This window comes from Coccinella septempunctata, chromosome 1 (genome assembly GCF_907165205.1).
Source record: "Coccinella septempunctata chromosome 1, icCocSept1.1, whole genome shotgun sequence".
NCBI classification, from domain to species: domain Eukaryota; kingdom Metazoa; phylum Arthropoda; class Insecta; order Coleoptera; family Coccinellidae; genus Coccinella; species Coccinella septempunctata.
In genome coordinates this window covers 49,571,150-49,598,508 of record NC_058189.1, presented here as the reverse complement: position 1 = coordinate 49,598,508, position 27,359 = coordinate 49,571,150, and the positions used below count along the sequence as shown (strand labels likewise).

At 38.6% G+C, this 27,359-nt stretch overlaps 4 protein-coding genes across 5 annotated transcripts in view; 1 reads left to right on the top strand and 3 right to left on the bottom strand.

Annotated features, from left to right (window-relative positions):
* Positions 1–3: 3 nt before the first annotated feature.
* LOC123313457 (transcription initiation factor TFIID subunit 11) lies at positions 4–1,087 on the bottom strand. Its single transcript, XM_044898349.1, has 3 exons — positions 673–1,087; positions 307–491; positions 4–253 (listed from the first exon to the last, which is right to left on the bottom strand). The coding sequence occupies exons 1-3, from the start codon at positions 990–992 to the stop codon at positions 120–122; spliced, it is 639 nt and encodes a 212-aa protein (XP_044754284.1). The 5' UTR covers positions 993–1,087; the 3' UTR covers positions 4–119.
* A 457-nt stretch (positions 1,088–1,544) lies between these two features.
* The window catches only part of LOC123322947 (serine/threonine-protein kinase tricornered), a 208,491-nt gene continuing 182,676 nt past the window's right edge, over positions 1,545–27,359 (top strand). Inside the window, exons 1-2 of one of the 2 annotated variants that reach the window (XM_044911045.1) lie at positions 1,545–1,851; positions 2,019–2,146. Coding sequence is in view for 1 of the 2 variants with exons in the window: in XM_044911038.1 (XP_044766973.1) it covers positions 17,323–17,488 (166 nt within the window). In the remaining variant the exon portion in view is untranslated. Of the gene's footprint in view, positions 1,852–2,018; positions 2,147–17,025; positions 17,489–27,359 lie in introns of those variants that run through there. The other variant, XM_044911038.1, reaches the window with a different exon arrangement.
* Positions 7,849–10,620, bottom strand: LOC123307121. Its single transcript, XM_044889340.1, has one exon. It carries the CDS (start codon positions 10,618–10,620, stop codon positions 7,849–7,851), a length of 2,772 nt encoding a protein of 923 aa, XP_044745275.1.
* LOC123307112 lies at positions 12,022–13,479 on the bottom strand. Its single transcript, XM_044889332.1, has one exon. It carries the CDS (start codon positions 13,477–13,479, stop codon positions 12,022–12,024), a length of 1,458 nt encoding a protein of 485 aa, XP_044745267.1.

Here is a 27,359-nt window from a genome sequence, read left to right as displayed (position 1 = left end):
ATCTCAATAAAAAAGTATATTATATACTCATAGGATAAATTAATAAGTATGTTGAAATCAACTAAAAAATAAATTTTGTGCATGAATAACAGTCGCTGGAAGAAAGAAACAGTCATGTCTCACAACTTGAAATGTGATCTATAATCTCTTCCACCAAGAATCATTCCTTGAAGTCTTAGTCTTCTAACAGCTTCTCTTAAGTGTTTAGGTTGAACTGGGCCACTTTCACTTTGTTCCTCCATTACATCTAGAGCTGTAAAATACATTTGTTTGATGAAGAAAACTTAGAAAGGATAGTAGAATTACCTTCTTCAACAACTTCTCCAACAAAAACTTTAGCGATTCCAGCCATGGCTATAACAACATTTTGTGAAACAGAGCATCCAGTGATAGTTTGCATTAACCGCTTGATTGCAGCCTTAGGAAAGGCTGATCTTCGGTACATTTCATATCGATCCAATTGTTCTTCAGTAAAATTTGAAACTAAAACCCTGAAGAAACAGAATATTCAAGGCTTTGTGGTATAAACATATAAAAGAGGTATACTGAGTGCTGACTTCAATTAAGTAATCTAGTTTTTAAAAAGTCAGTTACAATGATTTTGAATCAAGAGAGTAGTAGCAACAAGTGCTAACTCCTTGTATTCGATATTATATATAAATTAATACTTACTGCATTTTCTCCCTTTCTTCTTCCTCGAGTTCTCTTTTGCTCTTTTTTTCCTTCTTTTTAGTTTGTACAGTATATTGGGATACCTCGGGCAAGATGAAATCAGCCCCAAGATCAATCTCTTCTTCCTTCATATTGATTGAATTATCAAAAATCAAATCATGGTCTTGAGGCTCTCTCTGCAGCGAACTCTCATCGTACTCGGTACACATATCCCTCGATTGTTCATCTTCTGACTCGGAATTTTCAACCCCAAGATCATATTTTAGTTGCTCTAGAGCTCTGATATTGTTGGCATCAGGTTTATCAAGAATATTTTCCATTTTTCACAATTCAAATATCAATGAGACTATTTCGTGGAAACTCAAAATTTTCTTCGTATTGAATAATAAAAAAAAAATATATTTTTTTTATTTGTTTACCTTGTCAAAGACCTCCACAAACAGAGTTAACCTCATTGTTTGTTTACATTTCAAATTCAAACACAGAGAGGGAGTTAACCTCTGATTTTTTCTTGACATTTGTGTTTCCAGAGACACAGAATTGAATATAAAAAATTTAATTAAATTGATTTGTCTTAAAAAACATTTTAGCTAAGTGACTAAAAGTAAACTAAATTTGTGGAAGTGGTAGTTGGTTAGGATATATTGTTTTCATCCTACTTATAGGAATATCACTTGACTTATTTTTAAAAGAACAACTATAAAAAATTCTTCAATCCATCCATTTGATCCTACAATCCTACAATAGTAAGATTTTGTTCTGCATTGTAGATTCTCTTGAGAAATTACATCCATTATGTGGATAATTAATTTTTTATGTGCAACAAAATGAATCCGACACAACGTCATGTCAAATTTTTGCCCTAGAACCTAGAATACGATTGTGCGCCAGCCACGAAATTCAGTCAATATTGTCAAGAATAGGCTTATATTGGCTGAATTTTCGATTTATTATAATAGGATCTCAAGTAAAACATCAACTTTTTGTCTATTTCGCCCATAGTATTATCAGGATTTAAAGTGCTAGTTCATTGTACTTTGCGCGTTCGTGGAAAGTGTGGAAATAACGATATTGTGCTGTGATTGGTTTTTGTTGTTTACATACAACTGAAATATATAACCGATTTATCATTTCCATTTTATACCTAGCATTTCAGACTACTAGAAATTGCTACTAAAAGTGAGTATTTTTGGGGTACACTCTGGTTTCAAGCGTTCTTCCCCGTTCCTAATCAAAAGATCCTCATTTGTTTAATCACTGCTTCATTATCATTATACTCTCTTCTTCATAATGCAGTTCTACCAGCTGGGTTCTTTCGAATAGGTGATTTATCCCTCAATTTTCAGGTTATTGCTTGGCTCTTGCATCTTAGGGTCTTTAAACCCTAGGAGTGTTGGATGGGGCTTGTCTCGCCCCGGATTTCTTGCACTGGCTCCTACTTCAACCACCACCATTACCCCGTTAAATCCAGAAGGTGAGTTCTATCGAAATCAAGAAGGGTTTCTACTTTCTATTCATAAATAAATGGGTCAAGGCCTTGAAATATTTATTTTCCATTTCGGTTGGTTATGATAGACTATCAATTTTGAGTACACATGTAGGACAACCTAACCAACACATTGAGAGGTATATACAAAAATGTTAGTATATACAGTGGAAAAAACTTTTTCATTCGACAGAGGAAGTTAAATGTTACGCTTGTGTCTCTTCCAAACTGGACTTACATAACAGGTATGAATTGTATCTGAATGATAAATGCCACCTGTTAACTTGAAGATGCAAGTTCTTCAAGCTGTTTGTTGAAGGGGTGGTCATGGTTATGATACTAACACATATTATAGTGATCATTTCTCTACCCTCCTATTGTTTGCTTGGCAACTTGGTCAATGTCACTTACACCAAAATGTAATAAATTTTCATCATTAACAATAAAAATTGAGTTCTCAATGGGAGAAGCCATGATACCAGTTGAATTGCACCATGATTCAGGACACAGTCCTCTATCTTTGAAAGCCATCAATAATCTGTATCGACTGGATACTGGATACTGTCATAACAGTAATCGATAAGAAAAAGGGTTGAATGTATTAAAACACAGGGTGAAACTTATCTTCATTTAGATAGGTTGTAAAATAATCTGAGATGTCCTAAAACAAACGACGTATTATGAAATTATGCCCACAAAAAATTGATTCACTCAAAAAAGTACCCCAGGACAGGACATATTTTGAGTTTATCGCAAATATCTCAGGTCAAGCATTGAAAGGGGTACTTCGGTACCTATGGAGAATCACGATAATATGAAAATATGAAATAAATTATACAAAAATCATTACATATGAGGACGACCATGGTGGATTACCAATGAATGGAAAGTGGAAAGAGAGAATCTGGAGCCGTGTTCTTGGGGCTACGTTAGTTTTGAAAAATGAGCGACCATTTTTCAAACGGAGGTTTTCGCCATTCGCTCTTCGAAAGAAATTGGAAAGATGGGAAGGTCATTCAAATGTTTAAAATCCGTTTGGACAGTTTTGATGCAATGCAGATTTGACTCAGCGCTAGTGCGCAATCACCCTTTCTCAATTAGGGAAATATAGGTAACAAAATGCAGCTTATATTGGTTCAAGGTCAGTGTGGTTGCAGATGCTATAACCAACAATGCGCAAATTAGTTCAGAATTAACTATTGGTGATTCCAACTTGATGGTGAAGGAATGCACTAATGGATGGAATTCAGGGTTCTTGAATAGTGGCGTAGGATTATCAGTGGCCGGTCATTAGACGTAGCAAACTTACTAGAACTTTCTAGGAAGTTTTGAAATCTGTTATAGCTTCAGCATACTTTCAGGCTCCTTTATAAACTGGATATTGTGGATGACTCTGTTTTAAAGAAGACGAAAATACTTATACAGTGTGACACCTGGAACTATACCCATTTTGACAGAGGCTGTACTCAGCTGTGGAGTGGAGGGGGCAGGCCTTTCTTTTCTCTGCCATTTTAATGTCAATGGAGACGTGGTCGGCATGGGGCTGTTACCAGCAGGAAAATATTTTGAAGTGGATTCGAAAGCTGCGAGAACAAGTAGCATAGTTCTAAAAATATCTCTATGGGGCCTCAATGAACAGTGAGAACTTCACAGACTGTTGAGAGTTCGAGCAGCTGTACTTTTTTGGACTAATAGCAACAGCCCTGGACCTTCAGCTAGTCGACATGTACAGGCGTTACGCCTCAATAGAGAAACGGTAAGAAGGATTTTGAAAGGAGGATAGAGTGTATTTTCAAAAATCGCGTTCCTGCTAATAGCTGAAAACAGCATTATAGAGAAAAGTGCAGCAAATCAATGAAGAAACACTGGAATGAGTGTGGTCTGACTTTATCAGAAGACTTCATATAGACATAATCTGGGAGATGTTATTTTTGCAATATATCTCCTGTAGCTCAAATGACACGGCTTCTGGCATATGTATAAATTTGCCAATAAATTTTTGATGAAAAAATAAAGTTGTATTCTTTGTTCAAATATGCGCGTATTCCTGATGGTCACCCTGTTTATTCACTGCTGAAGATGGTGTAAGACATGATTCATTCAGTTTGCTCAAGCTGATTTTAGAGGACATACGAAAGATATAAACCTGCTTTATAATTTTATTTGAAAAGTGGTATTGGATAGTGGAATTTAGTTCTTTGTGGGCTATGATAGACCCCCATAGAGCGAAAGGGCCGACATTTGTTGAAAACGTTGGAATCAATTTGCTCGCTCTGAGACACATCTGAGGACACATCAGTGGCATAAATGTTAAGCATAATTTTCGATATATGAACGGAGAGGTCCAAAAGCGTCTTCATTTTGTAACGAATTTGGAAAACAACACATAATGATGTATTAGCAGCTAAGCCGTCTAAGCACGTTGAAGCACAGAATATTACCTTTTTAAATTCGATAGCCTACTTGACTTGAGAGTTTTTCTTTTCTGAACGCCTTTTATTTCGAATATTTTTGATCGCGAAACTAGAATTTTCTTCTCTCCGACTTTTTTCAGATACATATAATGTTTTCTGAATTTGTAATATTTCATTGGTGATTCGTATTTATTATATAGGGTGTCTTAAAAAAGGCGAGGTTGCTTTTGACAGGTGGTACAACTCAAAATAAATTATTATCATTTCACCAAAAAATCGTATATAAAACATTAGAGATGGCGGAGCTATCACCCCCTGGTTAGATCAGATGATTCTTAAAGGGTTCAGTAGGTACGTTGATTTGAACGGTACGGTCATACGACTCGTCAATTGTTTTGGTTTTTTCCTTTCCTGAGTCAAATTATGCCTCAATTTATTTGAATATCGAACTCGTCGACATTATTCTAGTTTATGGTACATTCTTTTTTCATGGAGCTGAAGTTTTTTATCTCGAAACCAGGCAAAGAATATGAATTCGCAGTTGGTCGGTATCTATTTGCCTCATCCTGTATACATTGTAATAAAAAAAAAACTTCCTGCATGTCGATTTTGCTGAACTCCCTCACCAATTTTTCTGCTTGTGATTTTTTCCAAGTCGTTAAGAATCGACTTCACCGAATACAATTTTAATTGTATAAAAACTGTCCCAATTACGGGTTGAGCGATTCAAGTCACAGTATTCTTTGCAATTAGAGTACAATTATAACTGTTCCAAGACTCTGTCGAGCCTTTCTTGCTCGCATATAGAACACCATTGAAATCTAATTACATTTTTTAGGAATCGTTCAGATGTGGAATTACTGTTAGTAATATCGGTTGACGTTGATTTATTATCAATTTGCGCCATAACTGGCAACCATGATGATAATCAAGGAAATGCTGGTATATTTTTTCGATTTTACTTCATACCAGAACAAATGATAAGACATAACCTAACAAAAAACTTATACAGGGTGATTCATAACTATTGGGACATAGGCTAAGGGTAGATTGTGTAGACCAAAATATGGCGATAGGACCAAATATACCTCAATTTTGCTGTGAAGAAAGATAGAGGGCGTTAAAGTTGAATTTTTTATAAGGGGACAAAATAATATTTTCTTCGAAGTTCGAAAGTCCTTTATGAAAAGAATTAGAAAAGGCATAGAAGTCGGAGGAGGCCATGTAGAACATTTAATTTAAGTTTATTCTTTTTATGTTACATTGTTTTTAATTATGCTTTATCGTCGAAATAAATAAATTAAATAAATAAATCGTTACTTCAAATCCCCTTCCGATGCTCTGAACTGTTCAATTGTTTTTCTTAAAAACGGATGAAAAAATATACAGTGAAATTATGTATTAGCAAAAAACGAAAAAAAAAATTCAACTTTAACGCCCTCTTTATTTTTCCACAGCAATATTTTATTGAGGTATATTTGGTCCTATCGCCATATATTGGTCCAAACAATCTGCCCTTAGCCTATGTCCCGATAGTAAGGAATCACCCTGTATACTGATAGCAGTTTGTTCAAGTAAATTTCATTTCACTCGGTGAATTGAGCCAAGACGGTTCTGAATATTGTTGAAGTATAACTCCCCCAGGGCGCACTGCAATGTAATAATTAGTTCAGTTGTTGATTGTGTATTGATCGCTTCATATTTTGCTATAAATGGCTCCTGTGAATTAATTTATTGGGGCCTTGAGGAAGACACAACTACGATCGGACAGTTATAGACGAAACTGCTGACACCCACTAGTTATGCTTTAATGAGTTTGTTATTGGGACATGTTGGTTGGTTAGATAAACAAATCGAAGTGTCAGGGATGTTACAGTCAACGTTGGACACAAGTTTCGAAACCCATTTAGGCTTGGTAAAATGTAAACCGCTGGTTATATGAAAGATTCATTTGCATGTCACTTTCTGATCAATATTATTCGACCTTTGTATGTATCACGGCTTATTGATTAGGTATAAATACATACCCTTAATCGAGGTTCTGTTGACCTATATACAGCGTGTCATTCCCGATCATTTCTCATATTATAATAATTAAACCTGTTTCGAAAAATTTGAGGTAGGTACGTTTTGTGAGGCCTCTGGTGTTGAACACATTCAAAAAACCTCTAAGCATCTGATGCAAATTTTTACATTGTTATTTCTGGACGTTCTATCTTCAGTGGAAAAATTCAGGGTTACCGGTTCAGTTTACATTCGAAAATATCACCATATTTTATAAATTGTTTTTGGATTCTTAAAAATCCCAACCAACAACAGGTGTCAAAATTATTTATCGGAACATTGAATTTCATTTTCCTTCTGTGGTTCCCGGAATTCACAGACTAATATCTTTGAGTTTTTCCTTGAAAATTCTGAAAATTTCCAATTCAGATATAGGATTCATTCAGGTATCTTCTCTTTTTCACGTAAAATCGACTGAAATAATAATAAATATAGGTTGTAATTTGAAATCTTCAGTTTTGATTTGCCCAACCTGATAATCTTCTCATGAACACCATGTTTATTTTCGGTTCAAACAACAAACAGTGATAAAATACTGCATATCGGCATAATTAAATGATCGGCAACTGCAACGATCAATTTCAGATGAAAATAATTACGAAAATTGAGCAACCGATCAGATGAAGGCACTCACCCAGAAGTCGACGTTGACGTATGAAGTCCTGTGATCCTCCACTCAACTCAGTAGCAGAATTGGCTCCAGGAGGGAAAAAGGGGATAACCTCCTCTGCACTTGCTTCGTGGCGATCACTCCACCGGTTGCACAAGGCTCCAAGGGCACTTCACCTTTGGTTTTGGTTGCTCAACCTCAAATTTTCCGTCCAAACAGATGACCGAAGAAAGCAGATGAATATTTCTTCACCGAAGAAAACAGATGAATAATCGTATGGTGACGAGAAGTTTGCGAAACAAATCTTCCTCAACTTTAGATGATAGAATAGCAATGAATTTTAATAACTTTTCTGAATTTATTAGAAGCACGTTCTCGTGGTAAACAAACTGACGACATTGACTTATATGTCGTACGCAAGTCGCGATGTATGCTTTCGCCGAAAGCCGTATGGCGCTAGTTCTCGGGTCGAAAAAACCCCCGAAGCAGACCACCTAGGCAACACAACATTCTTCTTTCACGACTTAACATGCCGCCCGCCCTGAAGGATCCCTTCAGTAAGACCAACTGAAAGGAGTGAACAGACGAAAGAAGAAAGTCATCTACTGACTTGGAAGAGGACACAGCTTGACGATTGGTCGCCGAATTGTCCCAGAAGGGGTGGCAACATCAGCCACACGAGTTGTGGAGTCAGCTCCGGGAAAAACAGATGATATACGGCCGATACTCCACTTCAGAGGAGGAAGACCATCATCTCGAATGATGACCACAGTGCCCGGAAGGATAGGGGTAGACGGCTGCAACCACTTATGACGTTGCTGCAAGGTATGCAAGTATTCCTGACGCCAGCGCTTCCAAAAATCCTGCTGGAATCGCTGGACTAGCTGCCAACGAGATAAGCGATTCACCGACACGGAACTGACATCATGGTCAGGAGGAGCGTTGAGGGGGCGGAAAATCAAGAAATGCCCCGGTGTGAGGGCCTCAAAATCCGAAGGGTCAGATGAGGGAAGATACAGAGGACGGGAGTTGAGAATAGCCTCAACCTGTGTACAGACGGTGAGAAATTCCTCGTAAGTGAGTTTCTGCTCGCCGATAACGCGAGTGAGATGATGCTTAGCAGATTTCACAGCGGCCTCCCAAAGGCCGCCAAAGTGAGGACTGGAAGGGGGTATAAATCGCCAATCGGTTCCAGACGACGAGGCAGCATCACAAAGACTCTGCTGATGTTGTGGAGCTGACAATAAGCGACCAAGGTCACGAAGGTAGTTATGAGCTCCAACGAAGTTGGTCCCGTTGTCGGAAAAGATGACGGAAGGGTGACCGCGGCGCGCAACGAACCGCCGATAAGCAGCGATGAACGCTGGAGTGGACAGCTCAGATGCCAATTCTAGGTGAACTGCCTTGGTGGTGAAGCAGATGAAAACAACCAGGTATGCCTTCGTGCTGACAGCCCCACGTAGTCGGGCACTCGTGACGTAAAAGGGTCCGGCGTAGTCGACACCAGTGGTAAGAAAGGCCATAGCAGAGGGGGGCAGATTGCCCATTGGTTGTACCAGGGGACGAGGTTTGCACGAGAAGCATCGATTGCACCTGCGCAGTCGATTGCGTACTACATTACGTCCGTCCAGAATCCAGTACCGGCGACGAATATATGAATGAGTAGCTAAAGCGCCGGCGTGCAGGAGACGATAATGGGCATCATCGATAATCAGATGAGTGAGATGGCTATTCTTTGGCAGAAGAACAGGGTGTTTGTGTCTATACGGCAACAAGGCCGCTGACAGGCGGCCTCCAACACGAATAAGTCCATGCTCGTCACAAAAAAGGTGAAGCTTCATGATGAGCCGAAGACGAGAAGATGGCTTTCGAAGCTCAGACAACTCCTCGGCGAAATAAACAGATTGGACCAGACGTATTAAGCAGGCTTCCGCCTCCTGGAGCTCAACAGAGGAAAGAAAACCTGACCGAGGGAATGATGTACCACGAGTATTCATTATGAATCTTCGACAAAAGGCGGTGACCCGCTTGAGTCGAAGATACGAGGAAAAGCGGTCAATCATGGTGGGTTCATCGAAGATAGCCGCTACCATCAAAGCGGAGATCGGCTTGGCTTCTTCGTCTACTCGATCAGTTTGAGATGAATCAACAGAGGAAAAGGGCCATAAGGATGAGTCGAAAGACAACCAGTGAGGACCCCGCCACCACAATGGGTGATGATGAATGTCTGCAGGCATCAATCCTCGAGAGGCACAATCAGCTGGGTTGTCCTCAGACACTACATGTCTCCAGCAGTCAGAGGGAATGAGATCTTGGATTTCAGCAACCCGATTGCCGACAAATGTCTTCCACCTGTGACTCTCGCCGCGGATCCACGACAAGGCCACAGAAGAGTCACAGAAGGCCATGCACTCAGCGCCGAGATGCTGCAACACGCGAGTGGACAGGTGATGCATAAGCTTTGCGAGAAGATGAGCACCGCACAGCTCCAAACGAGGTAGAGTTATAGCCTTGCAAGGAGCAATTTTTGATTTGGCCGCTAGAAGAGACACCTGGCAGTGACCAGACGATGCAAAAGTGCGGAGATAAACGACCGCAGCGTAGCCTGATTCAGAAGCATCACAGAAGCCAACCAACCGATGCGTAGAAGAAGAAACGTCAGGGATGAATCGTGGTATGTGAAGCTCTGACAAAGTGGGGAGCTGGGACTGAAATTGCAACCATGGGCGCTGAACCTCATTCGAAAGAGGTTGGTCCCACTCCAGATGGAGTAGGCAGAGCTGACGGAAGAAGATTTTAGCATAGAAGGTAACAGGAGTTAACCATCCCAGAGGGTCGAAGATTTTAGCCATCTGACTCAGCACAGTTCGCTTGGTGATTGCCGTTGAAGTCGACCGAACAGAATAGAAGAAGTGATCAGATGAAGGGTTCCACCCAAGCCCCAGAATCTTGAGACCTGGTTCACGATCGAGAAGAAGGGGGTCAGTGGACGAGGATTCTCTACAATGGTCGGCCGGAACACCGTCTAGCAGAGGAAGATGATTAGTAGCCCATTTGCGTAGCTCGAAACCGCCCGCCTTGAGCAGATCCTGCACTTGCTGTCGCAACTCGAGAGCTTCAGCCTCGGATGAACAGCCTGTCAAGATGTCATCAACATAAATTTCATCCAGCAATACTTGCCTAGCAGCAGGAAACTTGGGTCCGTCATCCGAAGCCAGTTGTCGAAGGGTCCTAAGTGCTATGAAGGGAGCAGAAGAAACTCCATACGTGACGGTGTTCAGACGATAATATTGGAGAGGTTCGTGTTTGCTAAAACGCCAGACTATACGTTGATAGTCCCTTTGCTCAGGGAGTATCAGGATCTGTCGGTACATCTGCCTAATGTCGGCGGTGAAGACAAAGCGATATAGACGAAAGCGAAGCAGGAGGGTGGAAATGTCCGCTTGCAGCTTCGGACCTGTCAGCAGAAGATCGTTGAGTGATTTGCCATTAGCGGATGCACAAGAGGCATTGAAGACTACACGAATTTTATCAGGAGGATCATCGGGACGATGTACGGGATGGTGAGGGATATAATATGGCTCATATCGCGGACAATCAGAAGACTCAGGGACCAATTCCATATGGCCACTCTCGAGATAATCTCGCATGAACTCATGATAAGCGACACGAAGGGTAGGGTTATTATCCAGACGATGTTCGAGCCGAATAAATTGTCTAGTTGCCACGTTGACGGAGGTGCCCAGCCTAGACGACGTCAAGGGCAAACCGACAGTGTACCTTCCGTTGGAGTCACGGGTGACATCAGCGCAGTACATCATCTCACACTCCCTCTCGGCTGGGGTCAGCGGAAGCACGTCAGGTACCCTGTCAAGTTCCCAGAAGCGCCGAACGATGTTGACAAGTTCCTGGTCCGACGGCTGCCAGGGGGTCATATCCATGGTTTGAAGGTCAGCAGCAGCAGGAGATTTTATGTCAGAGTTAGTGTTGTCAGAGGAAGATTGATAGGTGATCACTGAAACGGGGGATTTGGGCGGCGAAGAAGACGGAGAACGTACAGCAGATGATGACCCTGCAGAAGACGAGGGAGAGGCGCGCTGCCGAGAGCCCTGATGAGCGCGACTGTTGACAGTGTCAGGTGAGAAGGAAACATGTTTAGTCTTCTTGCGATGGCGAGCATAGGGCCCATAAAGCACCCAACCTAAGGTGGTAGACAATGCCCCCGGAAGTTCAGACGATGGGCACATCGTGCCAGGAAGAATAAGATGAGGGAGCACATCCGATCCAATCAACATCCCTATGATACGAGGCAGATAGAAGAGTGGGTCAGCTAGGTTGAATTGCTGAAACTCGGGCCATCGGCCATTAAACGCTTGGACAGGGAGAGGATCTATGGGGCTGTCAATGACGTAGGCCTTGATGATGAGATGGGGGGGGTCCCCTTGGTGACAGAGGCTAACGTATGCGTACCCTTGGATACGAAACCGATCTGCGTTACTTAAGGTGCGAAGTTGAACAACTTCAGGGTGAATGCGCAGACGAAGCTTGGTGGCCCAAGCTCGGGTGATGAGGGTGTGTTGGCAGCCGGAATCGAGAAGAGCTCGGCCGAATACAACATTCCGCTGGTTATCTAAGCGGATCCAAGCGGTAGGCATAAGGTGGTCAGGACTATTACTCTTACGCAAGGCAGACCGTACAGAGGAAAACAGATGACAAGAAGAGAACAGACGAGAAGACGGGAACAAGTGGTTACCACAAGCTGACCGCATTCGCAGTCATTCGGAACCGCTTCCAGAAGATGCTGAACTTGACCCCTTAGGAGGCGTGCGAGACCCCCCCAGGCCAGTCCTTCGGCCTCTCACTGAACTACCTCGAGAGGTGGAGGCACGGGCTGGCGGCTCCGACGAACCAGAAGGTTGAGAGGGAGTCTGATTCGTTGGTTTCTCCTCCGTTTGGGTACCAAGAGAGGGCGTAGGGCCAACAGGTGCCAGATGAAGAATCGTATGGTGACGCCCCCCGCACGTGTGACAGCACTGATCCGAACCACAATCAGCAGTGGCGTGGAACGATGACATGCAATTTCTACATAATCGCCTCTCAGTCACGAAAGCTCTTCGCTGATGGATGGTCATGGCTTTGAACTCACGACACTGGCGAATTGAGTGATTCGCCGAGCAGAACACACACACTGACGACGAACCAGAAGATGTAGGAGGACGCACACCTGCATAGGCAGGACGACGGGAGGACGGACCAGCAGAGGAGGGCCCAGACGATGAAGGAGCAGACGCTGACCCCGCTGGTGATTGAGGTCTAGGCGGCCTCTTTGGCGCAGACGCACGGGACGAAGTGATGGAAGTGCTTTCCAACACTCGTAATTGTCGATTGGTGAATTCGAGCAATTGGGTGAGGTTAGGAAAGTCATCAGAGGATAATTGCCCCTCGAACAGCTGGCGAGATGGTACGTCTAAGTTGCGCAAGGCAAGAGAAAACAGAAGATAATCAGCCAAATCTGGAATGGGCAATGCCTTGAGGGCGTTGATGGCATTTTGATGCGTGGTGGCGAATTGTTTCAACTGGGATAAAGAAGAAACAGACGCCGGCCGCGAATCCAGTATCTGGTTCACATACAAGTCAGCCAGCCGACGGGGATTTTGGTACCGAGCGTAAAGGGCCTGATAAGCCAGAGGATAATTGACTGAATTTAGCTCAAAGCCGGAGATGACAGAAGCCGCTTCACCTGAGAGAGCAGACGTTAGCAGGTGAAATTTTTGAACAGGCGCCAGGGAGTTGCTTTGATGCACAAGAGCGTCGAATAGTGCGATGAAGCCGGGCCATTCTTCGATTTTACCATGAAAACATGGCAACTCGACCCGAGGAATCGGAAGGTCAACAGAGGAGGATGAACCCGTCTTTGCGACCGACGTAGACGCAGTCAGCTGACTGTGGGCAGCGCGGATCTGCAGGCAAATCTCAAAAAATGCCGCGAATTTCGATGGCGATCCGTCCCGTTCTGGCTCCTCCAACTGAGAGTTGAGTTTAACAATCAACTCATCAGCCTCTTTGAAGGCCTTCTCTATCTTAAAGAGCTCAGATAAACACATATTGGCCACATCTGCCTCATTAGTCAACCCTTTAATTAATTTAAATAAAGTAGAGGCCGCGGCGAAAGCATTTTCTCGCTTGACGATGGATTCGTTGATCAAAGCCTTCAATTTATCCATCGACGGCATTTTACTTCTTGAACAACCCCGGTAGCTAAATGAATTCCGAAAACTTCGCTGAAATGAACAGACGATGCGAAGATAACAAACAGATGATGAGCGATAACAAAAAAAAAAACAAATAAAGAATTGCACTGTTAATTTCTCCGAATGAAATAACGTCAATGAAATATGAAATGAAAGCAATCAGATGAATGAAATTAGACTGAATATCTAAAGATTCCCGGGTTTCGGCACCAATAAATGATCGGCAACTGCAACGATCAATTTCAGATGAAAATAATTACGAAAATTGAGCAACCGATCAGATGAAGGCACTCACCCAGAAGTCGACGTTGACGTATGAAGTCCTGTGATCCTCCACTCAACTCAGTAGCAGAATTGGCTCCAGGAGGGAAAAAGGGGATAACCTCCTCTGCACTTGCTTCGTGGCGATCACTCCACCGGTTGCACAAGGCTCCAAGGGCACTTCACCTTTGGTTTTGGTTGCTCAACCTCAAATTTTCCGTCCAAACAGATGACCGAAGAAAGCAGATGAATATTTCTTCACCGAAGAAAACAGATGAATAATCGTATGGTGACGAGAAGTTTGCGAAACAAATCTTCCTCAACTTTAGATGATAGAATAGCAATGAATTTTAATAACTTTTCTGAATTTATTAGAAGCACGTTCTCGTGGTAAACAAACTGACGACATTGACTTATATGTCGTACGCAAGTCGCGATGTATGCTTTCGCCGAAAGCCGTATGGCGCTAGTTCTCGGGTCGAAAAAACCCCCGAAGCAGACCACCTAGGCAACACAACATTCTTCTTTCACGACTTAACAATAATTAAAGTAAAGATTTTTCTGAAAAAAGCCTCGAACCGGCGTTCGAGGCTTATTGAAAAAAATGTGATCTCACCTTTTCACCTTTTTTTTTTTCATGAAAATCCCAATATAAAGCGTTGCCGTATGAAATAAGAAAGTAGTAGGCTCTTTCCAGTATAACCGGAAGTTGCAGAGGACTGAAAATATTTTAGGGAGAAAGTTCATTGTCGAAAATAACAGCAAGCAAATTTTAAGCACAAAATTATGATTAGTTCTCCATAAACGTCTAATAGGTCATCGTGGTGAATCACTTTGTATTTCAAATATGACGTTTTAAAGAGCGTTTCTCGTGCACAAATTGACAACAGCTTCCCTTAAACTGAGTTCTCTCCATATACAGAGTGAGTCTTCGAATTGTTCATATATTTTAATAGTAGATTCTTGAGGTCAAGACCAAGAGAAACACTTTTTTTCTTTCCGATTCGGCCTGGATAAAAAAGATATAGCCATTTTTAGTCTTCATTATGAGCTATGCCACTGCTGGAATCCTGACACTGAAGCTTTTCCAAGCATTTTACCTTGGTTATAAGCTACTATGTTAGAACACATCCGCCTGTGGAAACCCTTGAAGACGGCTGTGATTAGAAAAACGAGCATAAACTCACTTTTTCCATTCCATTTGCTCAAGGAAGTGAGCAAATGAATTACCGCAATTTTGTTTGCAATAAATATTGAATACTCTTCTCTCAATTTGTATTTCATTTTCGACAATAATAAAATGAATTCAGCTTGCAACCACCCATTTTAGCCGATGTTCATCTGCAATATCTAGTTATTTATTTGTTTATTGTTTATTCCATTTCGTACAAGACTCACCAGATTCGAAAATTACCTTCCATATTAATAAATAAATTATATTTTTCTCTCAACGTTCAGATGTTCTTCTTTGAAAAGTTGACAAACAGAGAACACTACAATGACTACAAAATTCCATATACTATATACATCTGTAATGTGTTATGTTTCAGTTGATTCTATGGATCATATGAACAGAGTTGCCTGAGCCAAAGTACCCAATCTTGAATTCCACTGATTTTTTAAAAGGGAATACTCCTTCTGACGAAAATGATGCATTTTTTATGAAATATCTTTGAAACGTCACATTCTGAAATAACCATTTCAACCGTTTCCCAAAAAAATTATTTTAAGCACTTAAAAATGAAAAATAAAAATGGGTATTTAAAGTTTAAAGCGTTTTGTGAGAATTGCAAAAGTTGGCAACATCGACTGAAATATGCCTTGATAATAAAGGACAACAAATACATTATCTTGATGAGATAGACAAAGATGGCTGTCTATGAAGTCTGGGACGAACGAGAAAGGTCGTAAAATTTTATGGGATTTTCATGGCCGGTTGCAGTTGAAGCTCGCCAGTAAGTAGGCGCCTGTAGATCAACAGCTGTTATTTTATAAACAAGCTGATGGGACATTGTTCTTTTAATTGTCTTGTATGCGCTGTTGCCAAATCGTAAACTCCGCACAAAGCGATTTAAATTTTAAAACTCCATATTTGAAGGATGATTTTGAATAGTTTCCGCGGTGAATTTGAAAAAAATCATGAATGGAACTCATAATTATTCAGTTCAAACTTGCATATGCAGTGATAACCCAAATTGAGGAGAATTCCCCATTGTCAAATATCGAATTCACTCGAAAACGGCGCATTTTAGAGGAAAATATAAAAAACTTTTTTTTTACAAAACAACGGTTCTCGTTGTAGGGAATTTATTCAAGTTTCCGTGCGATAATTGGTTGCTGATATATTGATTTATCAAAGACAATGTGACGATCGTTTCGAGGTTTTGAAAAAACGAAATTGAAGTTGAATAAACAAGTTATCCTGTCTGAATGGTAATAAAGCTGGATTTTTTTTTGGAAATCCTTATACTTGAAAAGTTATTTCAATAGTTGGTACCTACTTGAAAAAAAAAGGAAGGACCTACAAATAGATGACACACTTTATTTCGTAGAGTTTCAGTGATATCGAAAAACAAATAATACATTCTACAAACACTTTTTAATGTAGAATGTAGGGGCGTAGTCGAAGATTTTTTCAGTCCGCCATTTCAGTGATATAGCGATTACTTTAATTTTTTTCTTCAAAAAAAAACTCAAAAACTAGTTCGGTCAAGTTGGCAGGTCATTTTCATTATTGATAATTCGAGGGTTTCGTACCAGAAGGGCATATCCACAAAATCGCAATTTTGTGGAAATCCTCGATATGATAATAAACTTTATGCTTCTATGTTGTGTCAGGTTAGGAGAGACTTTCATTTGTTTTTTATTAATTGAAAAAAATCGTTTGTTTGTAGAAGGTTCAAGTTTCAGATCTGTAACTTCAAAGACAAAAAAGTTATGAGAACTTTTCGACATCGTCGAATTTTCATGTTTGCTAATAACTCAAAAACGAAGAACCGTAGGAGGCTATGGTTTTCACCATTCTTTGTTTTTCTGAAAAAGATTTCGGAAATGTGTCATCCGTTTTCTTCTAGCTCTTATAGTTCTCGAGATACCCTCAGTAGACAACGAATTTTGCCTACTCTGTACATCGACCCAATTATACAGCACGCAAAACTGTCGCATACGCAATATTGCGATACTCCTGTACCTGTAAACATAATCGAGGTGACTTTGCGCATACGTTACGCGGTGTCCTCGGTGGAAGTCGAGAGGGCCTACGGTACCGCTATCCACGCTCAGCTGTTGGCAGCTCCTCTAGCCGCGCGCAGTCAGTCCACGCTCGTCAAGGGGGCAGCAGTCTCGTTTTCACCTAGTGCAGCAACAGGTGACACGGAGTCGACGTGAACGCGTGTTCTCGTACCGGCACCGGGTCTATTTCAGTGATTTACCGAACCCGGAGGCGGCGGTCCTTCCAGAAGGAAAAGCCGAACGACCTGTTATCATTTATACTGTGCGTTCTCGTTCGATTTGTTCTGTGACGATCTCAGTTTGTGTGATGTGATAGTTTTGCGACTGTTTTAGATGTCGCCTTACAGCCGCTACAGGCCGTTACCCGGCTCCGACGGGCTGTCGGTCTTGCAGACACCGCCGGCGTGCAAACAGTCTCCGCAGGCATCGGCCTGCAGGTTCTTGCGTTGGATCTCGAAACTTGGACCGCAGTCGGTCAACAAACAAACTGTTACTATAGGTGGGTTTTATTATGTTTGGTGTTCTGCCGTTATCCGGGCCTTATCGGGATTATCTTCCTCGATGAAGCCGGGTTTGATAACCTATCCGAGCGAAACTCACCTATTTTGGTTCCCTGAACAAAAAATTCACCAGAAATTTTTGGCGGCCTCGACTAGTTTCGGAAATGTGGCATCCCAGAGACAAGAACAACATTGTTAATGATGCACCAGCATGCCACTGAACTCTGCAGAGGCTATGTTCGATACTTACTCACCTGTAATGTGTACAGGGTAGGCAAAATTGGTGAAACCTAAACTACAACTTTTTAACCCAACGAGATAGAGGAATATCGATTGAAATTTAATCTGGGAGGATTCTGCATTTCTCAATAAACTTTTTAGGGTTTTCACTCCCGATCTGTGAAACAAAATCAATTAAAAATGAAATCAACGATTTGCTCCTGCGTAAATTCTTGCACTAATTTGACAATTAATGTCAAACAAAAGCCACAATTCAGAAGATTTCCGAAAATAGATTTTTCGTCTGATGAAGGAGTCTGATATAGATTCCGAAACGTTACCACTTAGAATTATAATTTCAACGTTATTTATTTTCAGTTCATTGTCAGGCAACAATTTTTTCTAGTTAATTTGCTCCTGACAAATTAGTGCAAGAATTTACGCAGGAGCAAATCGTTGATTTCATTTTTAATTGATTTTTTTTCAGAGATTGGGAGTGAAAACCCTAAGAAGTTTATTGAGAGATCAATTGCATTTTTCTATCTTCTTTTGTTTTTGAGTTATAAGCCAAAATTTAAACTTGGGTGATTTCAACTTTTGTGATTATCTCCGTTTATGTTTGTGCTAGGATGTTGAAATGAAGACATTATAGAGACACTTTTTTGATATCAATCCAGTGGCGTACTATGATTTTTTCCTACAGGTTTATTTGCTGAGCTATAACATAAAGTTATGTTTTTTCTTATGAAAAGAGTAGTTTAAAATGATGAGTATGTTATTGCTCAGCAAATATACCTGTTGGAAAAAATCTTAGAACGCCACTGGATTGCTACCAAAAAAGTGTCTCTATAATGTTTCCATTTCAACATCCTAGCTCAAACAGAAACGGAGATAATGACAATCAAAGTTGAAATTTCAATTTTGGCCTAGAACTCGAAAACAAAAGAAGATAGAGAAATGCAGTTTATGGCATCATTAGTTTCTCGAAAAAAGACGACCGTAATGTGCCATGCATAATCCTCTATCTCGTTGTAATTCAGGTATCACCAATTTTGTCCATCCTGTACAGGGTATCTCAAATTGCTTGATTTTGGCTTTTTCTGGTACTTCTAGACTAGATACGTAAAAATGTTGAAAGGAGTCCTGGTCTCGATTCTCGTAAAAAGTCCATAACTGAAAACCGTTTCACGATATCTTCATTTGTCTTGAAGATATGACCAAATTTTGATATTTTGTCGATATCTAAAATGTGCCGTAACTTCTTTATTTTCGAAAATATCTGAAAACGGTAAAAACTTTCTACAGGCACTTTTTTATTGGAAATACGATACCATATTTAACTTTTTTTTATCTCTTGTACTAAGGGTGAAAAAAAAAACAACTTTGTTGTTTTAAATATGATTGCATTCTTTTGTTGGTCTCATATCATCCAAAAAAATTAGCTTTTCAAAAAAATATACAGGGGGTCCCGAAACTAGTGAATCAAACGTCACACCACGATAGAGTAGACCAAATATTATCGAATGACACCAACATTAGTTCAACGAAAATATACCGTTTCCAAAAGAATCAGAATTTTATTAAAATACCTGAAGATGCCGATTTTCGAACTATTTTTCTTAATCACAGGGCCAGCTTGTGAAAATCACAGGGCCGATTTCAAATTATATTAAACTAAGATTATTGTTTTATCTCCCCCAATTGAAATTATTTTAAGTACTTAATCGATAACCTAAGTAAATGTAAATCTCGATGTAAATTAAAACAATTGTTTTTTCTACATGATTTTTATTACTCAGAATAAACCCCCTCTATAGGGGTGATAATATGGGATAAAAACGCTATCCTTAATAGCAATCACAAATTGGCTTTGTGATTGAAAAAATAGTTCGAAAATCGGAAACTTTAGGTTAGGTTTTTTCAGAAACGGTACATTTTCGCTCAACTAATGTTGGTGTTATTCGATAGTATTTGATCTACTCTATCGTGGTGTGACGTTTGATTCACTAGTTTTGGGACACACTGTATATATGTCGATATATTACTTTCTCTCGGCAAAATCGCCATTTTAGTACCAGAAATATACAGCGTTTCTTTTTCGGGATACATGGTGGTAAAGTTTAAATTTCCGGATTGGTATCAAAACGAGTTGTGAAAACATTTTCATTAATAGAAATACCTTGTTTAATTTTTGCGTCAAAACTAACAATGAATTTATTCACCACAGCTTAATAACTGGATTTTTATGACAATTTGGATTTCGAGAGAATCGAGAAATTTTTTTCTCGAAATCGGTAGCAGATACGACAAAACTATACAAGAGACCATAAAATCTAGTATAACAACAAAGCTTCGTTTTACATTTTTTCAAATTAACAGTGGCTTAAAAAAAAGTTGTGAAGGAAAACAGAGAAAAGTATTACCCTGTAGATTTGCTATCGAAATTGGCATGTCACATGGTGTGAACTATCAATTACAATGTTTATGCCAAATTTCTGTTGAATACCTTTTGAAATGTAGATACTATAAAAGAAAAACTTGAAAAATTCTAACTTTAACACCCTGTACCTCGAAAACGAATCATTGGCGGTCCCATGTTTAAGAAACTTTTTTTTTTTAATTACTCAAAGAATCCCATCTTTTCGTTTGTACCTCCAATTTAGGAACACCCTGTATGTTTTTCTCCAGCTCAATCTGCTCGAAATTCTGGATTCAAGGACCCCGGTCCCTTCTTTCAAAATAATTAGATATCAGGAAGTAGATCATAGATATCCTGATTAATTCTTGACTTACAGGGCGTTTCAAATATTATATATCTATCTATATCTTGATTTATGTTCAAGATATTCGAAATATTGAAACATATTTTCTTCGGTAATTTTATGTTTTATGTGATACTCGTAACGGATCATATCTCGGATCATATACATTATTCACCATTTCACAGATATAGAGAAGAGTGCTTATAATAGAATATAACTCTTATATATTCGGCTTACTTTAGTTTCGATTCAATTTATGTGTATTCTTCATGAAATTAAATCTTTCAGACAATTTATCTTTCTAATATGATATTATCTTTGATGAAGAAGATTACACAATAGACACACGAAATGAACTGAAACTCTTACTAAGTGAAAAATGTTTACATATAAGGTGTCCCATGTGGCCATGTCAAGAATGAAGTCGAAAAAACTGAATATCTTTGAAACGACTATAAAACTGCATTGAAAAATATATGGTGTCGCATTTAAAAAACATCGACCCCTATTTATCTATACCGCCATACCAAAATTACAATATAAGTTGTGTTCTGCTAAATGGCATTTCTCCCAGTTATAATCTCGATTATAGAGAGATTACCGATAGCATCAAGAATATTACCTACTTCAAACAGACTCATATCTGTTATCTGTAGTAATCGAAATTATTGTTCAACTGATAATGATCATCACAATAGTAATGAAAATAACAATTACTGCCAATAAACCACTTAAATGTGGTACCAAACATATCAAAATTACCTTGGAATACAGAATTCTAGGAATTATTTGAAGGCAAATTTCATAACTTCTTCGAAAAAGAAAACGAAATGAACAGTAAATAAACGAGCAAAAATTATGCAAAATAACCAAGGAAGTACTCATCATTGATGTAGTAATCTTTTCCATCAATTTAAAACTAGTTCTCTTGAACAATTAAACGGTTTGTTTTTGTTTTTGGTTCAGTATTTTAAATTATGAATTTTTGGAGAACGAAAATAATACGCTGCAAATTTCACACGACATGTTGATTATTTACGAATTGACCAAATTTACCATTCCATCAATATTGAAAAAAAAGCTTGTTGAAATTAAAATAAAAATTTAATAAATAAACTAAGCAGCTATAAAGTAAAATCCTTGGTTTGTATGTATAACTGACCCAGGGTATTTTTTCCGATCTCTTGTCCTACAGGGAGCGATTTTTAAGCTGACCAACTTCCTTTTCTGCTTAGTTTAATTCTGTAAACCCCATTCGATAAAAATCATTAAGTATATCAATTATTATTACTTTCGGAAATGTGATCGTTTCGTTTGACTTCTCAGTTTTCTACACCAAAACGAATTCTTTGGATTCAAAAACTAGTAGGACCAATCCGTGATGGTTCTTTTCTCGATTCTTTTATACAAAATTTTATTGTCTTACCTTAAGTATTTTCAGAGAAAAACGACTCCTTCAGTGATTTTTATGAATACTTACAGATGATTTTATCGATGTTCCTGATTGTACAGGCTGGGCAAATTTCGATGTTTTAGCACTACAGCTTTTAAACCAGAGGAGATAGACAAAATCTGATACCCCATTCTCGTTCTCTTTTTCTGAGAAACTAACAAGAGTAGTAGTCATTTTTGGCCGCCTTCTTTTGTTTTCCAGTTATAAGCGAAAATTAGAAAAATGGCGATTTCGAAATAAATTTATATCTCCGCTAATACTGATGATAGAGCTCTGAAAATAAAACATTACACAGGCACTTTTTTAAGTAGAATCCAGTGGCGTCCTTGCTCTTTTAGCAGGATTTTTAATTATGAAGCCATGACCCAAGCTTATGTTTTTTTGAAAGGGAACACTAGATTTCTGTGCAATTTTTTGAAAGCTTAATTTTTACTGATTTCCAAGATATATATCATATGGTTTGTATCAATGTAAATAAAAAAATGTTCAAAAACCTTTTTTCTTAATATTTCTATAGTTTCCACTTTTGATGAGAATAGAAAAATGTAGCATCTTATGATTACCACAGTCTCCTTCTATTAGTCCTTTCATTATTTTAAAAATTTATGAAATATATTATCTAGATTAAAATTTTGTGAAAATCGGTGACAATCATAGAAAGAATGACATTGCCGGAAGGAGACTGCTTTTGTTATAGGAAACTCTATTTTTCTGTGCTCGTCAAAAGTTGAAACCATAGAAATATTGAGAAAAAAGGTTTTTGACCATTTTCTATTATTTATATTGATACAAACCATATGATGTTATATATTTTTGAAATCAGTAAAAATTAAGCTTTCAGAAAATTGCACAGAAATCTAGTGTTCTCATTTAAAAAAACATAACTTTGGGTCATAGCTTCGTAATTGAAAATCCTGCTAAAAAGACAAGCACGCCACTGGATTCTACTTAAAAAAGTGCGTGTATAATGTTTTAATTTCAGTATTAGCGGAGATATAAATTTATTTCGAAATTGCCATTTTTCCAATTTTCGCTTATAACTGGAAAACAAAAGAAGGTGGCCAAAAATGACTACTACTCTTGTTAGTTTCTTAGAAAAAGAGAACGAGAATGGGGTATCAGATTTTGTCTATCTCTTCTGGTTTGAAAGCTGTAGTGCTAAAACATCGAAATTTGCCCACCCTGTACATTACCATCCAGAAATACTCATTTAAGTTCTTGGGTGCCAGTTTTTCTATGTTTAATCGTCTCGAACAATTTCGTAACAAATGTTTGGAAATAATCGAATAAACCTACTAATCTCGATAGCCGAAACTCCATTATTCCGAACTGAGGATATTGGAAATGTTGAACAAAAATTAAATCCGCCATTCTAACGCCGCGTTGCGCAATACAAATGTTGCAAACCAAGAAAATTTGAATGGGTAAACATTACATAAATGGAAATCGAATAGACCAAGGTGAAGCATAAAGTTCAAGAGCATCGATTGACATTTTTCGTAGGTATGAGTAATTTTATGTTTATCTCTTACTATTTGTAGGTAAAAGGCTGACGAATCGTCGAACGAGTATCATGTGGAAATTTTCAGTTGATATTATTTAATGACTTGAGTGTTAGGTATGTCTAGTTTCCACTCCGGTTCTTTAAACTAGGACATAATTTTATGCGTTCATCATTCAATAAAAATTTTTATTATGCTAATTGAGAGGCGAACGCTATTGTCACGTATGGGATAATGATGGAAAATTCAACAAAATAAGGCGTATTGTTGAAAATAACACTCACTTCCGCGCGTTTTGATGACAAATGTTTCCCGAGGTCATCATGTATTTGATCTAGAATCTTTATATTATAACTGAATATCAACATTCCAATGTTACGGCATGACCATACGTTTCTTTTGGATTTGTTTCTAACTCTGAATGTCCTCTCTTTTTATCCCATCATTATTCTCTATAATCTCATTGATGAAATATAAAATACAGAGTGGGCGAAATTCGTTATGTACTGAGGGGATCTCGAGAGCTATACAGCAGCTAGAAGAAAACGATAGACTTATTCTCTAGCTCTTTTCTTCTGACTTATCCATATCTGAAAACAGAACTGGCCTATAATTTCTAGATTTTGAGTTATGAACAAAAATTGAGAAACTGCCATTTTAAATAATGCTGAAGTAGAAATAGATGCATAGGAAAAGTCTCGGGCAAAGTGGTTCGAAAATCGGTAATGCCGATCACAGAGTATCGAGTCCATGAAAAATGAATGCATATTCAACAGTCATTATGGTAGCGCCGAGGGTAGCGCCTACCCACTTATTGCCTTATTATTCGAAAGTGAAACAGAAAGCAGAAAAAAGTTCATATTTTTTCTCATCAAATACTTGAATAGTTACATATGATACATTTCGGAAATCAGAGAAAAATTTGTGCAAGATAAAAAAACTTTCAACTATACAGGGTGAGTCTTTGAATCGTACAAATACACTGCGCAAAAAAATTAACGCACATTCTGAAAATCTCAATTTTAATGAAAAACTCTACATTGACTTTATAACTTATTTTTTATGTTCTCTCGGGAAGGTTTTGAACAAAACAAGACACATTAAATGGAAGAAAAATTCAGGATTTCACCGAATCTTATTTGTAGAAGAGAAATGAACAATTTTCAAAATATTGAAATGCTGATAAGTGATTTAATACTTGGTATTTCCACCCCTTGCGTTAATTACAGCTCGGCAACGACGGTTCATACTCAAAATGAGTGATTTTAAAATGTTCTGATCTAATCCTTCCCAGATTTCTCCGAGTTGGATTCCTAAGTCATTTAGAGTAGCTGGATGATTTTCTGGACTTCTCAGCCTTCTATTGAGGTTGTCCCAAACCTGCTCAATCGGATTGAGATCTGGACTTGTTGCTGGCCATTCCATTTGAGAGACTTCAGCCTCTTCAAAGTACTCCTGAACGATGAGCGCACGATGGGGTCTGGCATTATCGTCCATAAAAATGAAATTTTCACCAATGTATGGGGCAAATGGCACTACATGCTCTTCGAGAATGTTCCTTATATACTTATCAGCATTCATAGCTCCATTATCAACGACCACTAGGTCTGTGCGAGCAGCCAAAGATATTCCACCCCATACCATAATCGATCCTCCCCCGAAACCAGTAGTATTCAGGAAATTGCACTGAGCATATCTTTCATGTGGACGTCTGTATACAAGGGAACGTTGATCACAATGGTAGAGGCAGAATCTAGACTCATCTGTGAAGAGAACTCTTTCCCAATCGGCCTCTTCCCAATGGATATGCTCTCTCGCAAAATCCACACGCGCTCTTCGATGGGCTGGGGTAAGAGCTGGGCCTCTTGCTGCGACACGAGGCCTTAAATCATGTTCTCTGAGGCGATTTCTTATTGTCTGAGTGCTAATTTGCACCTCATGAGTTTGCTCAATCTGAATTTGAAAGAGGCGAGCGGTTGCAAACCGTTGTTTCAACGAAGAAACTCTCAAGTAACGTTCTGGAATGGCAGTTGTTACCCGTGGTCTACCCTGTCCTGGTCTTCGGACATTCATAACTGTCTCCCTGAATCGCTGCAATATTCTGGACACACTTGTATGGGAAACTCCAAATCTTTCTGCAATTCTTGTGTATGTCCACCCTTCTTCTCGCAAATCTACCGCTTGGGCACATTCCTCTTGGGTCAAATTGCGTGTTTCGCGTTGCATAGCGATCGAGTGTAGAAAATCAAACGAAAGAAAAACTATTGATTACTAGAATTGATCGAGAACAACTGATTTTAGAATGGAGCCAATACATTCAAAATCTGATAATATCATCTTTTTTTATTCCTGCTGGAAAAAAACCTCTGTATTGAAGAAAACCGTTGAAAGTGGATAACATATGCATGCATAATTCTGATAAAAATAATTACACGGGTCAATATCAAATTTGACTTTGAGTGCAAAGCATAAAATTTCGATAGTTAAGATCCTAATTAGACGAAAAAAAAATATATGGCACGAAAAAGTTTGCTTCTGTGTTTAGGAGACTGATTCAACGATAGCATTTACACTAAAAACAAGCAACATGTGGAGCCCATGGCTTGTCTTGATTCCAAACAGGAAAGTCAAATTATGCTTCATAGGCTTCAGAGAGAACGTGAGATGTCTTTAATTCGTATTTCACGTCACGAATTATAATAAATTGACCACATATAAAACAAAATGCATCAGCATCGTATTTACATTTTCTTGACTATATTTGAAGTTGGTCTGGGCTAGTAAACAACACCTGATCATTGTTTATGACTCGAGTGCCCTCTAGCGGCACCTTGTAAACGTAAACACCCCACTCTCATCGGACGATCTTTTTGAATTATTAAAAATTATAAAAAAAATGAAGAACGACTATTAATACTATAACTATCACAAAAGCAAACTTTATACCAAAAAAAGTTATTTTTTTTTCGTTTTTGTGCATAATTAACCGGAAAATCCTAGTATAAACGTTAGGACAAAGAACAAAAATTTTGTTGTAAAGTCGTGTTATCATTGAGAACACCGTCAGTTGTAGAATAAATTTGAGATTTCCATAATGTGCGTTAATTTTTTTGCGCAGTGTATTTCAACAGTAGATTCTTGAGTTCAAGAGAAACATTTTTTTCCTTTACCATTTATTCCGAATCGGCTTGGTTGAAAAGAAACAGGCTGTTGAAAAACCATAAAAAATGTTATTTTTAGTTCTAACATACGGTTTTATCGAATGAAAAAATTTCGGAATATAGTTTTTCATTCATTTGTATATCTTTTTCGAACACAACATCACTCACGTTTTCCAGTTTTCTCATTATGACCATTACGTTCCATAAAAATACCAAAAATTCAAAGGACCCAACACTTGAGGCTATTTAATGATATTTGAACTTATTGTAAAATGAAATTATTCTTCATATTTTCTCGTTGAATGCGCCGTTTTCGAGTAATTTGATGTTCAAAAATTGAAAGGTATCTGTGAAATTTGTAAAATTGTGTACTTTGGCTGAATACAACTCTGTTCGAAAGATCCACAGATGTTTAATGTCACAGATTAAGCTAGTTATTCTGAAGGTAATGTTGTTTTTCCAGGGGTGGCATAGCTCATGAAAACTTAAAATGGCTAAATCTTTTTATCAGGGCCGAATCGAAAAAAATGGTATAGGAAAATAGTATTTCTTTTGAACTCGAAGAATCTATTGTGGAAATAATTGTACGAGTCCAAGACTCACCCTGTAGTTAACATTTAGAAAATCAGAATCTCGTAAATAAAAAAGTGCCTTTAGAATGTCATCATGATTTTCGAGTACGAGTCATTACTGAAAATGGCAATTTCTCAATTTTTTTTTTTGGGAGTGAAAACCCTAAAAAGTTTCAGGAAATGCAGAATCCTCCCAGAATG

Coding starts and splice junctions, on each gene's coding strand:
- LOC123313457 (XM_044898349.1), bottom strand. CDS start 992: ATGGAAAATATTCTTGATAAACCTGATGCCAACAATATCAGAGCTCTA. Junction 492..672: donor GAAGAAAGGGAGAAAATGCA/GTAAGTATTAAT, acceptor CTGTTTCTTCAG/GGTTTTAGTTTCAAATTTTA. Junction 254..306: donor TGGAGAAGTTGTTGAAGAAG/GTAATTCTACTA, acceptor TGTATTTTACAG/CTCTAGATGTAATGGAGGAA.
- LOC123307121 (XM_044889340.1), bottom strand. CDS start 10,620: ATGTACCGACAGATCCTGATACTCCCTGAGCAAAGGGACTATCAACGT.
- LOC123307112 (XM_044889332.1), bottom strand. CDS start 13,479: ATGCCGTCGATGGATAAATTGAAGGCTTTGATCAACGAATCCATCGTC.